Source organism: Sus scrofa, chromosome 4, assembly GCF_054392235.1.
Source record: "Sus scrofa isolate SSC_HxYL_T2T_F1_AM1 chromosome 4, Sscrofa_HxYL_maternal_Yorkshire_Landrace_v2.0, whole genome shotgun sequence".
In the NCBI taxonomy this organism is placed as follows: Eukaryota; Metazoa; Chordata; class Mammalia; order Artiodactyla; family Suidae; genus Sus; species Sus scrofa.
The window spans coordinates 128,216,031-128,234,258 of NC_139386.1; the positions used below are offsets into that span (position 1 = coordinate 128,216,031).

Genomic DNA, 18,228 nt, shown 5'->3' on the forward strand with positions numbered 1-18,228 from the left:
CCCTGCCCTGGCTCAGTGGGTTAACGATCCGGCATTGCCGTGAGCTGTGGTGTAGGTCGCAGACGCGGCTCGGATCCCGCGTTGCTGTGTCTCTGGCGTAGGCTGGTGGCTACAGCTCCGATTCAACCCCTAGCCTGGGAACCTCCATATGCCGCGGGAGCGGCCCAAGAGATAGCAACAACAACAACAACAACAACAACAACAACAACAACAAAAAGTCAAAAAGACAAAAAAAAAAAAAAAAAAAAAGAATTCCTAGTTTAGAGAATTGCTATAACATGCAGTGGATCAGAGATGATAAGTTCCCTTCTAATTCTAAAAACCCATGATTTTATCCTAATTCAAAAATATGTAATGAAACAAATGCATGAAGTCCCAAAGAGTAGATGGTTTAAAATTTTACCTCATTGTTCTGTAACGGTGGCTTTCCACTTTTCTTACTGCAGAGAAAAAAAGAAAAAAGAGCAAGAGAGCTTAATTTGTAAACTGTTTCCATCATAAAAATTATTGCAAGACATCAAAAGAATATGCCAAATTTTCCAAATGAGTTTCTTCTTTTACATATCATACTGAGATAGAATATAGTCCATACAATAGTCCAGCTGCTTCTTATTAAATATAATTCACAGAAAGTCCTCAATTTTAACTACTATCATGTTATCAGCCATTATTTTGTAATTTTTTCACACACACACACACACACACACACACACACACACACATTTTACAAACGCTCCTATGGAGAGGTAGAGTCTATTTGTCCATCCTTGAATCAGAGCTTGGCCATGTGAACTGCTTTGGCCAACATGACATCAGCAAGCTGACTCAAGCATGGGCTTGAAAAACCTCTATGCATTGGGGCCTTCTCTCTTGCTGCTGGAAATCCTTGTCCCAGCCCTGTAAGTAATTCCAGGTGAGCTGCCTAAAAGATGAGAGACCAGGTGTAAAGGTTACAAATGAAAACACTGGCTTTGAAGAGTCAGTAGCAGGCCGGGGTTCACGCTACTCAAAATAGTTCATCCGGTACGTAAGCCCAGGTCCAGCTACCCTCCTGAACAATGTAATAACCAGCTCTGGGCTCTTTTTAGACACACTGCCCTCGCACCCCATGCTTCCACGTAACATTGATCCCATTTTACATCTCTTGCTTAATGTATATTTCCTCCCAATAAATTAGTTTCATGAGATCAGGAGCCACTGCAGGTTGGCTTCTCTGTAACAGAGGTGAGGTAGTATCCAGAGTACAGAATGTTTGTAAGAGATCAGTGTCCGAAAGAACGGCGAAGGAGGAAACTTTGGGCAGAACTCTGACTGGGATGGAGGCCCCATTAACTTTCAGCCAACCCGCTGGGGAGGAGCCCCGAAGCGAGTGCTGTCCATCACGGCGTTCAGTGAAGGGCGGAAAGGGTCAGGTCTTTAAGCCTCTAATTCATACACACAAGCAGCTGCTCCAGTGAGGTCTCGGCCCTGGGGAAGGCAGCTCTGCAACTAAGACTGACCCTAACGTGTGCAGAGGGGGTTACCTGGGGATCCGTACTCCTCATAGCTGGACAATAAGCCCTTCTGTGAAAGGCAATCTGGGTAGCACATCTCCCGATCCACTAGAGGGGCCATACATTACCCAGCCATCTCTATTCAACACCTAGCTGAGCTCCAACCACCTGCAGAATGAACATTTTCAGTGACAGGTACCAGGTCACTGAACAAGGCTAGAAAGGCAAACAATTACAATTCGGTAGATGCTATCATTTTTTTTTTTCCATCTTTTTTTTTCTTTTTAGGGTCACACCGGCGGCATACAGAAGTTCCCAGGCTAGGGGTCGAATGGGAGCTGCAGATGCCGGCCTACACCACAGCCACAGCAATGTAGGATCCGAGTCACGTTGTGACCTAGACCACAGTTCAAGGCAACACCAGATCCTTAACCCACTGAGCGAGGCCTTGGGGATACTAGTCAGGTTCATTTCCGCTGAGCCATGATGGGAACTCCAGATGCTATCATTTTTAAAGTGCTTAGGTTTATTAGTGTTTATTAGTGCTTCTAGTTTTACTTGTACTACAGGATCATTCATCTGTTTTTAAATTTTCATGAGACTGTAAAACTATTTGAGAAAATGTTTTTCATATATACGTTCAAGCATGCATAGTTAATTATGAGTCCCTTTTATAGGGCTTTCTAAATTCCTCTTTTGAAAGAATTCTTTAATATTTCCTCAATTTTGAGGCTATGAGCTATATAAATACAGATAAATTGCTTAGGATACACTAGAACGGTCTACTAGAACCCTATTTAGTGGGTTACACTTTTTTCACTTGAAATGTATGCTAAAGACTGCAGAGAAGTTAATTTACTTCTCCAGAACAAGATCTACTAGTAGGCAGATTCAAGTCTAACAAAAATTCAGTATTTTCCTTTTCTTGGTATTTCTCCCATGAAACTAAAAAGAGTCTACGACAAACCTGTCTTTTACTCTTGTGTGTTCCTTCTAACAAAAAAATCTATCTATCAGCTAAATCTATTAAAATAGAAGTATTCAACACATTCAAAATACATTAGCGATATGCACACTAAATGGTAAGGAATCTGTAATATCTATAGCAGTCACCAAATATCAGTTGTCTTGTTACATTTCAGGGTATAACCAACTGCAATTATTTTTAAATCTCATTTTGTGACTATGAATCATGATCGCTTATAACACCAGTCAATGTTAACAATATCAATGTCATGTTCAATCAGGAGGTCCTCATCGACTTTCTTCTTACTCAGTACATCAGCACACGTCCCAAATATGACAACAATCTTGCATCAGTCCTTTTCGTTGCCTTGTCCAATAGTCCTGCCTGGACAAGGCAAGGAAAAAAGAATCAAAGTACCAGGATTTGATCTAGAAAAACAACCTGGTTGCTAGAGTATGAAAGAAGGGCACACAGAAAAGATACGCTGTCAAATGCATGCTACTGAAAAGACAGATAAATTATAAAAGTGACATGGTCAAGAATCATTCAAATGCATACTAATTGCTTACTATATGCTAGGCACTATCCTAGATCAGCATTTCTCAAATCTTGGGGTCTCAGGATCCCCAAAAACTTTTATTTATTTGTGTTAAGTGGATATCTGTCATGTGGAATGTCAACCTCAGAAACGTTTAAAATATTTACTAATTTAAAGATAATATATTATAAAAAAAATTTTATAAAAATATCTATATTTTCCCAAACAAAACAATTTAGTTAAAAATAGTGGCACTGTTTTATATTCTCGCAAATCTCCTTAATGTCTGGCTTAATAGAAGACAAATGGATTCTCATAGCGGAGTCTGCATTCTTTCCAGCTACTGCCATACAGATAATTGTAAAACAGGAGTATTCTAGTAATTGTGGATATTCTTCTGTGATACTGTATTGTTGCAATGCAGTTTGAAACGATCTCAATGAACTGGTACTCTGAAACAATAAAATTCACCCATCTATGTTATACTTCCATTGGCTCTTTTTACCCATTCAAAATTTTCTAAAGTCATGCATTTGTCATTTGGAAAATGCTGGTTCACTGAGTTATAGAGTATGCCTTCCAAATGTAATATATTTTATTATACAGTTTTAAAAATTATATTTGTTAACATTGCCACAATCTCATCAGAAAAGTCTTAAGCATTAAAAGGATAGCAAGCTCACAGGAGCAGATAGGTTTTCCAAATTCTTATTTTCACTTGAAAGCTAAAATTGTAACTTTAGCAACAATCACTGCCAGCTGTTCTTCCCTGAAGGCTTGGCAAGAAAATGTCTGCAATGTTCAAAGCCAAATAATCACAGTTACTCAGTCTTTCTTTCAAGTAAAAAATGATGATTGACAAAAAGAAAGGAAGGAAGGGAGGAAAAGGAAAGAAAGGAAAGGGAAGGAAGGAAGGGAGGAAAGGAGAGAGAGGAAGAAAAAAGGGGGGGAGAGAAAGAGGAAGGAAGAGAGAGAGGAAAGGAGAGAAAGAAAGAGGAAGAAGGAAAAGGCTGGCTCAGTGCACGACTCAAACCACCGCACGGTGCTTTCCTTCAAGACCTTGGTACTTCGGCACTTCAGTAAGAAGGGCTTTTGCCAACTTTTCATTTTTCTTTGGCAAAGACATTGCAAAAAAAGAAAATACCAGAAACCAACTACTTATAAAAAGTATAGGAGAGTTTTATTCAAGAAATATAAGGTCAGGAGTTCCCATCATGGCGCAGAGGAAACAAATCCGACTAGGAACCATGAGGTTGTGGGTTTGATCCCTGGCCTCGCTCAGTCAGTTGAGGATCCAGCGTTGCCATGAGCTGTGGTGTAGGTCGCAGACGTGGCTCAGATCTGGTGTTGCTATGGCTCTGGCATAGGCTGGCAGCTACAGGTCTGATTAGACCCCTGGCCTGGGAACCTCTATATGCTGTGGGTGCGGCCCTAAAATGACAAAAAAGCCAAAAAAAAAAAAAAAAAGTAAGGTCAGATTAGTATTTCAAAAACCAATGTAACTCATCATAGTAACAGTCTAAAAAAGAATAAACATCTGATTACAATAGATAAAGGCCATTGACAAAAATCCAACACCTACTCATCTTAAAAAAAAAACTGTCATCAAAGTGGAAATAATAGGAACTTCCTCAGTCTGATAATGGGCATCCACAAAAACCTATAACTGTCATCATATCGACAAACCAAGTCTCTTAAGATCTGGAACGTGGCAGAGATGCCAACTCGCACTTCTTTTATTCACTACTGTTACTGGAAGGCACAGACAGTGCAGTAAGGTAAGGAAAAGAAACAAAAGGCATGGAGAATGAAGACAAAGAAGTGAAGCTATCTTTATGGCAGATTCCATAAACTTCCATATAAAAAAGGCAAAGAATTCTACAAAAAAAGCTGAGTTCAACCAGTTTCTAGGACACTGTATCTATACATAAATATCAACCGTATTTCTACATACGAGTAAAAGGAAAAAAACTGTAGTATTTCCATAAAATGTACTCAACAATTAAAAAACCAAACTATTGACGCATGCAACATGGATGAAGCTCGAAATCATTATGCTGGCTGAAAGCAGCGAGACAAAAACCTACATAGAGTAGATTCCACTCACATGAAATTCTAGAGCAGTCTAATCTCTAATACGAAAGCATGCCAGGCTAGTGGAGGGAGAGGACCAACTACAAAGGTGCGTGAGGCATCTTCCAAGTGATGGACATGTTATCTTGATTGTGGGGATGGTTTCACAGGTGTTTGTGTGTCAAAACCCATTAAGTTGTGTACTTTAAATATAAGCACTTTATTGTACATCAGTGATGCTTCAGTACATCCATGCCTCAATAAAGCTGCAAAGAAAAAAACAACCAAAATCTAGGAAAGGCTTTTTCCTAAGAACACAACAGAAAAGTACATTTTGTTTGCTCTTTATTGCTGGAGGGGTGAGGGAGAGGGAGATGAAATTAACTGTTCCTTAATAATGCCACAAAACATGTAAAATTAATAAGCAGAAACTTCCCTCAAAGACAGAAGGAGACAAACTGTGAGACTAGGAAAAAGAAATTGACGAAAGTTAAAATAGAATTTTGCAGATAACTTTCAGACTAAGTAAAAAAAAAAAAAAAAAAAAAAAAGCACAATCCTGAAAACTTGAAGCAAAATTTAGCTACCCAGAAAAGTAACACTGACCCTAAAATTTAGTTCATTTTTCTAGGTCAGTGTCTCCTAGACTTCATGTAATGTACATGTATGGACCTTTCCTGAAGGAAAACAAATTCTTACAGAGCCCAGCTTTGCATGAAGTTAGTGCTTCCATAAAAAAGTACGAGTATAAAATTAAGCACAATTGACCCTTAAAAACTCAGGTGTGGAGTCCATCCTTCACACAGTGGAAAATTCACCTACAACCAAGCAGGAGGCCCTCCAGCTCTGAGTTTCCACATCCTTCATTCAACCAACCATGGACTGCATATCGTCCTACATATTCAGTGAAAATAATCCACCCAGAAGTGGACCCCCAAGCTCAAAACCATTTGGGTCAACTGTATACACTCCTTTTGTTTATAGGTCTTCCAAAAACAACAAAATAAAGTTTATCATTTAAAAACAAGGAAAAAAATTTAAAGCCAATAAAAACAGAATCAATATTCATTTAAAGTGACAGGTGATAAGTTCTCACTGTGGCGCAGTGGGTTAAGGATCTGGTATTACCATGGCTGTGGCACAGGTCACAGCTGTGGCTCAGCTTCAATCCCTGACCTGGGAATCTCCATATGCTGCGGGCAAGGCCCTAAATTATAAATAAATAAATAGATAAATAGACAGATGAGATAGAGTGACAGGTGAGATAACATCCCTACCAACCAATCACCAGCACTGGGGTAAAAGAGTAAAAGGAATTATTTGCATATTATATGTTCCTGCTGACAGCCACGATTTTTTAAAAAATAATCTTCATTATTTTTCTTTTGTAAACAATGAGCTGGCTTTAAATCACTGTTCCATTAATGCTGATGAGATAATCCATTTATTGGTATATTCCAAAACAAAAGGCTAAAAATTAAAATATTCAGTGAAACTATCACAGGACTCACTACTAATAACTGTTACAAACTGGAATGTACAGAGATGAATGACGATCCGTGCAATGTACCTGCTCACAAAAATGCAATCTGGCATAGACGTATGTGTATCCTACCTGCCCACACATACACACCCCACGATGGGCCGGCCACATGCTCAGTCAGCTTTTTTCTCTTGAAGCTTCCACAAAATACCTAGTTCAGAGTGTACAAGGGCATCTTAAAAGGCCTTCGCTTGGCCCAAACTAATCCACACACGAGCCCGAAGGTCTTTTATCGGTGTGCGACAGTTAAAGTAACACTCTACTCAATTGCTCTTTTCCATGATTTCAAACAAAGCTTCATAAAATTTGACTGTGATGATCGTTGTACAACTATGAATGTAATAGGTTAATTTAAAAAGCTATTAAAAAAAGGATTTCCATTTCCTAGAAATTCTATGAAAACACCTTTCACTTGTAATTATCACTACAAAAGAAAATTTTAATAGCAAAATAATTCAGTATGAATACAAAAGTTGAAGAAGATTTTCTTAATTTTACATTCCTACGCTTCAACCCAATGTGGGTTCTAATGCAGCAGATTAGTTTGCCATACAGGTGGTTTCTTTGGATGCTCACTTAAGCAACAATTCGAACACAACGATTAAACACAAATCCAGGAGCAAAAGTCTGCGATAGTATGGTAGCCATTCGCATGACCCAGAATGTGTTTATCCTAATGTATTTGTAATTTATGACCAAGATGAAAACACAAGTTAGAAACTTCTCATAGAACTCTACGGCCCTGAAGAATGAATCTTTAGATCCGCTATCTCTAGGCACTGCAGATACTGCTCTGGGACACCGATCAAAACATGATACTGACTATCACCTGGTCTCTAATGACTCCCCACATCTCTAGTTCTCTCCTCTTTCCTGAGCACCTGACCTGAATATTCATTTTTGAATAAAGTATCTGTAACCTGGAGTCCCCGACGTGGCTCAGCAGTTAACAAACCTGACTAGTATCCATGAGGACGGGGGTTCAATCCCTGGCCTTGCTCAGAAGATTAAGGATCTGGCATTGCCGTGAGCTGTGGTGTAGGTCACAGACATGGCTTGGATCCCCCGTTGCTGTGGTTGTGGTGTAGGCCGGCAGCTACAGCTCGGGTTGGACCCCTAGCCTGGGAACCTCCATATGCCGTGGGTGCGGCCCTAAAAAAGACAAAAAAAAAAAAGCTATCTGTACCTGGATCTACTGAAACTGTTTTAAACTCTTACTTTCCACCCCAAATCTACACTTCCATCTTCTCATACTGAACTGGGCCCGACTCAGTGAATGTACCTTCTTCTACCCAACTACCCGAGCCACAAACTTGGGAATTGTTCTTAGATATTCTCCCTTTCTCATACCCTTCTCTCCACACTCTCCTGTTCCTCTACGGCCATGATTTCAATCCAGGCTATCAAAATCTGTCACAGAAGTGAACAATTTTCTCACCTGCTTTCTGCGTAGTTTCCTTATCATTTCTATTCTCTTCGAATTCACGTCCATCCACAGCCATATCAGGCACAGCCATACCAAACGAACCGAGGCCAATCAGGGCCCAGAAATGAGGAAGCCCTGAACAAAACTGGTGGCTATGGGAATGGAAAGAAAGATGCAAGAAAGCTCTGAGAAATGTCAGGGTGAGGGATAGATAAGAGCTAAGGCCTAACTGAATATGGAAATGAGAGAAGAGCAGAGACTTAAAGAACTACGTAAAGATAGAGGAGGTATTAGAAGCCTTCAGCTCCAAACTTCTGCCCTAAAAGGCAAAAATCATTTTTCCTCAGGTCTCACAGCTTGCACCCTGAGTGACCAGAGGACAGGGATCCCCTTACTATAATAAAGAGTAACAGTAGAAGCATTCAGGGAAAGAATACTTGGACTCTTTGTACATGTGTGAAATTTCAAGTTCCAATAAGATGACCATACGGAATTATCCAGAAGTCAATAGATTTGAAGTTCAAGAGTAGCGATGTTGATTTGAAAGAAATTAACATGACAATAACGTGACTATATAAGGATACAACTCCTTTGGGAAACAAACATTAGAAATGTGAAAAGTGATTCTTGTATCTGTTTATTAAGACACTGCACTCAAAGTTTTAGAATGTGCTCTTAAAAAACTAGGTTTAGGTTGTTCCCTGACTGATACTGCTCCCAGGCCCTTTAAGAAGCAAACTTTCCTCTTAAAATGAAAGTCTGTTTACTGTAAGCCTCCAAATTATTCCTACAAGTAATCTGAAATAAAATGTCCAAACCATAATCAAAAATAACGAAGCACATGAGAAACTAGACTCTATAAGCAAGAATCAGCAGGAATTACAGAAAAAAGGAAGACCCAAAAAGATTTCAGATGTTGGAATTTCCAAACATACCCTACAAAACAATGCAGACCATATCTAAAGAAATAAATTGACAAAATAAAGATAGCTACCAAGACAAGGAAAGCAACACAGACTTAAGAATACCAAATGGAATTCTGAAAAATACAAAATACAACAATTAAAATTAAGTACTTAATCAATAGGCTTAACAGATTTCACACAGCTGAAGAGGAAATAATCTGGATGCTAAATCAGAAATCGACTCTCAGAGTATAGCAAGGAGAAAACAAAAAGATGGCAAAGAAACTAGAAAGTGGTTACAATAAGACTATCTCAGTTGGTATCCAGGAAGAATAAAGACAGAAAATAAGGCATAGATAATGGCTGAAAACATTCCAAAATGGAAGAAAGATACCAATCCACAAAAATCAAAAGGCCCAGGGAATCCTAAGTAAGATAGATAAAAAATAAATCCACACCCAACCAAATCAAAATGAGCTTCAGAAAACCAAAGACAAACATAAATCCTTAAAAGCAACTACAGAAGACAAAAAGAATGACTACCTTCAAAGGAGCAAGTTATGAACTGATAGCTGACTTCTCAACATCGATAATGGAAACCAGAAGATGGTGGACTCAAATCTTCAGTGTACAGAAAGAAAATTACTGCTAATCCAGAAATGAATATTCAGGGGAACAAGACACTTACATGAACTCGGGCAAATACAGATATTACCTGACAACATGGATAGGGTTCATCATGAGCAGATTTGTACTAAAGGAATTTCTAAAGGACACATTTCAGGGGAGGGGAGGGTTGATCCCAGTTGGAAGGTGTAGATTGCAAGAAGGAATGAAAAACAAAGACTGTGCTAAATATAAAATTAACTCTACATGAATATTATATAAAACAATAATAATAATGTACTACTAGGAAAAAAAAAACTTCTACAAAGGCATGTAAATCAGGAGTGAAGTCAACGGGATCTCTGAAGTTCTTTTACTGCCTGGGGGATGACAAAGTACTGGATGTAAGATTTCTAGGGTAACCCACAAAAAAAATTATTAAAGTATAGCTTATTTACAATGTTGTCCCAATTTCAATTTCTGCTGTACAGCAAAGTGGCCCAGTTGTCATATATACACATGCCCTTTCTTATATTATCTTCCATCATGGTCTATCCCAAGAGACTGAATGTGGTTTCTGTGCTATACAAGAGGACCTCGTTGCTTAGCCATTCTAATAGCTCGCACCTACTAACCCCAAACTCCCCATCCATCCCACTCCCTCCCCTCTCCTGGGCAACCACGAGTCTGTCCTCCATGTCTGTGAGTCTGTTTCGGCTTTATAGACAGGTTCATTTGTGCCATATTTTAGATTCCACATATAAGTGGTATCAAATGGTACTCTTTCTAACTGCACTTTGTATGATAATCTCTAGTTTCATCAATATTGCTGCAACTGGCATTATTTCATTCTTTTTTAAGATTTTTTATCTACACCTTCCATTGAATATATGTAAAATTAAAAAAAAAAAAGTTCAATAGAGAGATAACTTCCAAACTACTAAGAGAGATAAAGACAAAATGATGAATAAAAGAAGGCAATACTCTAACCACAAAGCAAGTATGCTGGTAATTAACAGCGAAAAGAAAAATACAAGAAAAATTCCCAAAGTTTGGAAACTGCAGTAGACTATTCAGTGAGACAAACTCCTACAAGGAGGAATCTTCCCCATCCTTGAATCTGGGCCAGGCCTGTGACTTGCGCCAGCCCACAGGATGGGCGGAAGCCCTTCTGCTTTCACCCTGGCTTCTCGGAATGAACACCTGAGACGACCATGCGAGGAAGCGGTACAGCCGACCAAGGGATATAACGTCACGTAGACGAGAACAGAGGCATCCCAGCCACCAGCCAGCACCGACTACCAGATATCAACCTTCCAGAGCAGCCAATCCTCTTCTGAATACAGCCTCATAAGGGAACCCAGACAAAACCAGCCAAGGAACTACCCAGCCACCCAAAGAAATAAGGGGGGGAAATAACCATTGAGGTGGTCTGTTATAAACCAACAGGTAACTGACATAAAGAGATCCATGGGTCAAAGAAATTTAAAAATATTTAAACAAATAACATACATATCAAGTGATATGTTTACAGAATGATAGCTTACGTATCAAACAAACCTGTAGGATGCAGCTCAACAATGCTTAGAGAGCTTCATAACCTTAAATGCATACATTAGAAAAGAAGGCTGAAAATTCATCACCTGTATTTTTTTGTTCTTAGAAAGAGAACAATTAGGTGAACAAAGTATGAGGAATAAAAGAATTCAAATAAAAGCAAAAAAAATGAAATAAACAGATACTCAGAGTTTAGTAAAGCAAAACGAAGTCAGATTTTTGGAAAAAAATAACATATCTTACAAACGCACAGCAAGACTGATCCAAAAAAGTCAATATAACCAATTTTGAAATTAACCTATAAATTAGACGAAATCCTCATCAAAATTCCAACATGCTAATTCTAAAATTAAACAGAAATAACACCAACGCAAGAGGTGGTAACTGAGGCTCATTTCATGTTCTCATGAGATTGGCTGCCTTCATAAAGATTCCTGCAAGGCACCTTTAGGAGAGCAGTAAATACTTATTTCCAAGGAGTAAATCAAGAGGTTCATAATGACGCTTAAGAAGAACTCATCAGGCAGCTTCAGGGAATAACAAGGAACAAGTGTGTTATCTTAAATCCTAAAGAAACAAAGATCTAGCCTGCCTTTCCTAACCGAACTGTGCCACGGGGTAACCAAACAGTAGATTAAGTTTCATGTTATAGAAGCGTTTCACCTGGTAAGTGAAGTGATAACAGATGTCCAATATCACCATTTTACAAGCCCTAATAATCCCACTGTTGTAGGCGTCAAGTATCAGCGGCTGCCCAAATCACAAAAAGAAAAACAACCAGACATTATACACCACACACCTTGTGACAGAGGGTAGATACCACATCAACACCTAGGAAGTATACTTGTCCAAAACCAAAACCAAAATCTAAATTTGATCAAGTTTTTAGATTCATCCACCAACTTACAGGCAAAACCAGGAATAAGGAATATGTGTACAACTGGTATAATCTTGATGACAGAGACTGTGCAGCTTCAACAAATTAACCCTAACACAGAAAAGGGAAAGAGAAAAGGCGTGGGGACAAGCAGATTAAGAGAGAATTAAACAATAACAACAAACCCCACAAATACAATTAAATTATTCAGGAGTGTACCTTTAGGTGATAAAACTACAAAGAAACAAGAGGACGCAACTGCTTAGGGCCGAACAGGGCAGGAGCTGAGATTGGGAAGGGGCGTGGCAAGGCTGCCAGGCGGCTGGCCGAGACTTCCCAACCCGAGTGGCAGTCACCAAAAAATTCATTAATTTATATATGCGTTTTATGCAATTTTCTATATTTGCTGTATAATATATAATTAAAAGGTTTGGGACATGCTGTAAAATTTGGTTGTGATGATTGCTGTACACCTATAAGAGAATTCATTAAGTATTTTTAAAAAATCTTAAGAGTATTTCACCATGACTATAACATTTTAATATTAATATACTACACTAAAACTGTTAATTTAACAATTAACTTCACTTTGAATTTAACAGAAGACTTCTTTTAACCCCTGAATGGTTCTTGACCGGTCTTTTGAATCTGAAACTGAGCTGCCTTCCTGAGTTTGATCAATCTCTCTCTCCAAATCTTTATTCCCTTTTTTGTCCCTTCTGACCTCAATCCTGAGCTGCCTGAACACTAATCCACCAGAGTCAGATGACTCGAGTTCCTGTTGTTGATAACACCGTTCATGTGCTGAAACCACGAGTATATACATTTGTCCTCATTAACGTCCAAACTCAGGTGTTTCTCCAGGGCAGGACGAGCCGACAGACCCCTGGGCCATGGACCACCTGGCCTGAGATTCATAAACCAGAACATCCTGACTCCCGAAACTGTCACAAGATGATGATTAGTCCCAGCCTCTTTGTTCTTCCCTTAAAAAAAATAAAAAGAGTTCCTGACGCGGCTCAGTGGTTAAACCAACACAACTAGTATCCATGAGGATGTGGGTGCAGGTTTGATCCCTGGCCTTGCTCAGTGGGTTAAGGATTTGTCATTGCTGTGGCTGTGATGTAGGCCAGCAGCTGTAGCTCCAATTCAACCCCTAGCCTGGGAACCTCCACATGCAGTGTGTGTGGCCCTAAAAAGAAAAAAAAACAAAAAAAAAAAAACAAAAAACCTAACTCAAAGAAACAAGATGGAGTGGATCTGAGGCTTGTCTCCCACTCCCCTGTTTGGTGCCCTGCAATAAAGCCTTACTTTGCTGAAAACACTTGTCAAGAGTTAGCTCTCTGTGCCATGGGCATGACACCTCGCTTGGTTACAAACCTAAGTCCGTCAGAAGGCTTCAATAAAAATTCTTTATTCTGTCTTTTACCTTCCACATGGCTAATTCAAATTTAAGAACTGTTATAATCAGGTACCATTTTTACCTTCCTGGTAAAAATAATGATAATAAAACAACTATCTCAAAAGAATATAGTAAAGAATAAATGCAAAATATTTACAACAATGCCTATAACACGGCAAGTACTCAATAAATAATTAATAGTAACATTACCAGCTTCGTGTCTTTGCAATGCCGCCTTCTCAGATCATAAATCCATTAACATCGGGCTCTACTCATGCTGGTTTAGCTACCTAGAACGCCTTTAGCCCTTAAATCTCTCAGGATTAGGCACAAATGTGAAACATGCCCAGGTAACAACCAGAACAATCAAACACTGCCAGCTTGGTGCTCCCTCCCACAGAATTATTACTAGATCACAGGTCTAGGCTTCCTGACTGAACAATTTCCTAGGTATTTGTATTTCCACAGGCTAAGGTTAGAAGCAAGGTTCATCAATTTGATCTCTCCCTGCCTAGCCTAGTGACATACAGCAAGCAGTCAAGAGAATGTGCCGGATCAATGCTGCGTTTCCTCCCATTTTGGCATTTTCTCCAATGAAGAAAGCTATTTTGTGTGTTGTTGAGCCAGGGATAAAATATATGGAGAAATGTATTCACCCATCAATAGTTAAACCGGAAATTATCTGATACCTATATGCTGATTCTGTCGTATATTTGCTTCCTCCCTGGCCTCACTCCTTTAAACAACGTATCTTGGGCATTAGTTTGGGGCAGGGAGAGCATATGAATGCTATAGATGAAAATGTCTTAAATCTAACTTCCTGATTCAATAAAATTATATTCACAGGTAAATGGAGAATAACATTTTATGTAAAATATACCAGGAGTTGTTTTTTTATTTTTATTTTTTATTTTTTTTATTACTCAAATGAATTTATCACACCTGTAGTTGTATCAGGAGTTTTTTCAAACTGGAAACTTGATGTGATATTTTAAGACACAGGATTCTCTCTTTTCATAGTCTGTGAGTTTCTTAACTGCAAAAGTCTTGTCTGATTTCATGTTTAATCTTCCCAAGCGCCCAATTCAAAAGTACGGTGAAATAGGTTCTACCTTTTCCCAGCCCAGGATCCGCCCAGGAAACAGACTTTCTCATCCACTAGCACAAGTCCTCAGCACAGAGCACTCGATGCTGAGGGAAGGTAGAGACCTGTATCAAACCCCAACTCTTGAGAACAGGACCTTTCAAGCCTGTCCCCAAACCGAGCATCTGACCCAGCCGGCATGCCTGCCGCGGCGTTTGACCGCGCGCATGTTCTTTGCGTTCCCTTCTTGGAGTGGTTCGCTGATTCCCAAGCCAGCCTACTTACTCCAGCACTTGTTCCGGAAGGAGAAAAAGATCTGATTCTACCTCAATGTCTTCTTTTGCTATAACTTAAGTCCACCTCTAAGATTTAATGAAGAAAGAACGACAATAACACTGAATTTGAAGTCAGAACATTGAGTTTGATGAAAATGACCACAAAGCATTTTTATAAGCAGGTTAAAAACATGCATAGTGACAAGGAAATGCAACAATATGCTAATACTATATTAATCAAAGCTAAGATGCACCGGCTGTAAATTGTATCCAAATTTCAGAGAAGCTGAAATGTGAAAAAAGTCCCACTCACTAAAGTAAGACAAATTTAAAGGACAATACTTTTCCCTTCTGAGGACACACCATGTCTCGTGCAGCTTACTGCACAGGTTTACAAAAGTGTACAAATATTTTACACGTGACAGGCAGTGACACACAGAAACAGCATGCTGATTAAATGACTACATTATAAATTATCTAGAGAAGGTGCCTCATTCCACAAAGAACATTTTTTTTTTTTGTCTTTTTATTATTTTTATTTTAGGGCCGCACCCATGGCATATGGAAGTTCCCAGGCTAGGGGTCCAATTGGAGCTGTAGCCACCGGCCTGCGCCACAGCCACAGCAATACAGGATCCAAGCTGCATCTGCAACCTACACCACAGCTACAGCAATGCCAGATCCTTAACCCACTGATGGAGGCCAGGGATTGAACTCGCATCCTCATGGATACCAGTTGGGTTGGGTTCCTTAACACTGAGCCATGATAGGAACTCCTATTTTTAATGCCAATAGATAACTTCGTAAGCATAGAGTATATCAGTAAATCATATAAGCCACATTTACGTCTATTATTATGGCACCATTATAGCAGTATGTGAGATTGCTAATCTATTCACAGATATCACATTAGCTGAATGCTTTGATGATCTTTCAATTTTATACTTTATTAATTTAATTGCATTCATTCAGGACTGCTAATCTGGCCAAAGGACAACAAATGCATGTTTGACAAAAAAAACAAAACAAAGCACCATTAGCACACTCATTGGTTTCACCTAACAAGGCTTCAAACTATCTCAAAATGCCTAATGGTTCCCACTGAAGAGCATTATCCAGAGCATTTTACTCTTATGCTTACGGAAGGCTATCTTCTTGACAGAGATGCCTAAAACAAAAGTGATCGCCTCATAAAAAGAAAGTCATGATAGGAGTTCCGTTGTAGCAAAGCGAGTTAAGAATCCGACTGCAGCAGCTCTGTTTGCTGCAGAGGTGCAGGTTAGATGCCCAGCCCAGCACAGTGCATTAAAGGATCCGGTGTTGCTTAGCTGCAGCGTAGGTGACAGCTGTGGCTTGGACCGAATCCCTGGTCTGGGAACTTCCATATGCTCTAGTTGGGGCCATAAAATTAAAAAAAAAAAAAAAAAAAAAAAAAAAGGAAAACCTCTTAAGCAAGGGCCTTACATCTACTTTGCTGTAGAAATGACTACAAATGACATTTTTAAAAAACCCCAACATTCCATAAAAATCATTGCAAAAAAAATCATTCCAAAAAAATAACAATAGGGAAATACAGTATTTCTTTCACATAAAATTCAATCTGGCATATGCAACTCTAAAGAAAATTACAAGGAGCACCTATCTTTCTTCTTCATAATTCTAGTTTACATTTTTATTACAATAGATTAGAAGGTGATGATACTCACCAGGTCTTGGCTAAGTCTGACGTTGATCCTGGGGAAAAAATAACAACTTATTTTTCTAAATGGCTAGTATGGTATAGGTACTTAGAAGAAAACAGTAAATTCCTGGAGCAAACATGAGTTCACCAAAAAGTCCTGGCAGGAGTTTCCTTGTGGCTCAGTGGATTAGGGATCCAGCATTACCACAGCTGTGGCTCAGGTTGCTGCTGTGGCGTGGGTTCGACCCCTAGCCAGGGAATTTTCACATGCTGCAGGTATGGCCAAAAAAAAAAAAAAAAGTCATGTCAGACCAAGCTACTTCTTGTCTCTGAAGGGACCATGAAAATTCTGTAAACTTGGTTTATTATGCTCCAAAGCATTTGTTACAAATCCAATCAGGGGTTCTCCATCTTTTCCATGTACAAAGGGAAGATGCCACATAGAGCTCAAAGGTCTCATCCTCACAGCTGAAGGGACTGAAAGAGAGACCCTCCCCCCCTGGCTCCAGCAAAAACATCACGGGGAGGAGGACTCTGACCCATCCAGCACGGATCAAATGCCTAGCCCTGTGGCGGAGTGCCACGTCATCACCAGAAGGCATGTAATTACCAGGTGTGGAAAGGAACTGATAAGTTAAAGGTGAGAACCAATACAACATCCAAAAGGAATCGTTTAAAACAAAGGTTACAGTGATATAAATATACTGTTCTATGCTTAGTCCTGTCCAATAACTTTATTTATTGACAAAATACACAGGAGGAATACTAATGAAATGTACAGGATGAAAAAAAAAATTTAGAAAGCAATGTGCTCATCAAGATAAGCTGTAAATACCCACAGCCAAGTTAAAAAAAAAAAAAATCAAACACAAGTTGAGAAGAGGAAAGGAAGGGAAAACAACTGTGTAAGCTAAAATACGAGTGAAAAATACTATTTTAAAAATGAATAAGACCTGAACTATTTTAACAAAAGCTTTGAATTTACAGTCCTTTCCATGCTGTCAAGGCAGACCACACTTAGAAGAAGGAATTCAGTTTCACACCTCCTCCTTAATAAAGGGTGGAGAAATAAAGATTATCATATTCAGGAAGAAGCAACCGAAAAACTGCAGAGGCCTGAAACCATATCACATAAAAGTAATTCAAATACTTTCCAACTCTCGGAGTTCCCATTGTGGCTCAGTGGTTAACGAATCCAACTAGGAACCCCGAGGTTGCGGGTTCGATCCCTGGCCTCGCTCAGAGGGTTAAGGATCCGGTGTCACCGTGAGCTGTGGTGTAGGTCGCAGACTCATCTCGGATCCAGCGCTGCGGTGGCTGTGGGGTAGGCCAGCAGCTACAGCTCCAATTCAACTCCTAGCCTGGAAACCTCCATATGCTTCGGGAGCAGCCCAAGAAATGGCAAAAAGACAAAATCAACAGCAACAAAGCAAACAAACAAAAAATACTTTCCAACTCTGAAGGATTCTGTCAGTTCAAAAGGTTTCCTTAGGGAGATTTTCATGGGCATATCTGAGGAAATTTTTAAGAAGGATAAATGGTTTTTGAGACCCTAACAATGCGACGTTTTGCTGTTTCTTTAGCAAGCATGGGGAGCGCTAAAGTTATCTTTTATTTACGGAGCTGTGTTCCAGCTACTGAATTAAGGTATTTTCTCAGTTAGTCCTCACAACTACTGAGATAAGTAAACACTATTATCCCTGTTCTACAGATGAGGAAACCGAGGCTCAAAGAGACTGAGCATACTGACCAAGGTCACAAGCCTACAAACAGCCGAATAAAAATCTGAACCCATATCCAA

At 39.3% G+C, this 18,228-nt stretch overlaps 1 protein-coding gene across 12 annotated transcripts in view; it reads right to left on the minus strand.

Annotated features, from left to right (window-relative positions):
- Positions 1–18,228, minus strand: part of ABCD3 (ATP binding cassette subfamily D member 3) — a 238,241-nt gene that overhangs the window by 56,122 nt on the left and 163,891 nt on the right. For 7 of the 12 annotated variants that reach the window (XM_085020726.1, XM_085020725.1, XM_085020724.1 and 4 more), the window contains 1 exon segment: positions 404–440. The exons of 2 other annotated variants lie outside the window; for them this stretch is intronic. Coding sequence is in view for 2 of the 10 variants with exons in the window: in XM_021088666.2 (XP_020944325.1) it covers positions 404–440 (37 nt within the window). In the remaining 8 variants the exon portion in view is untranslated. 12 annotated transcript variants of the gene reach the window in all.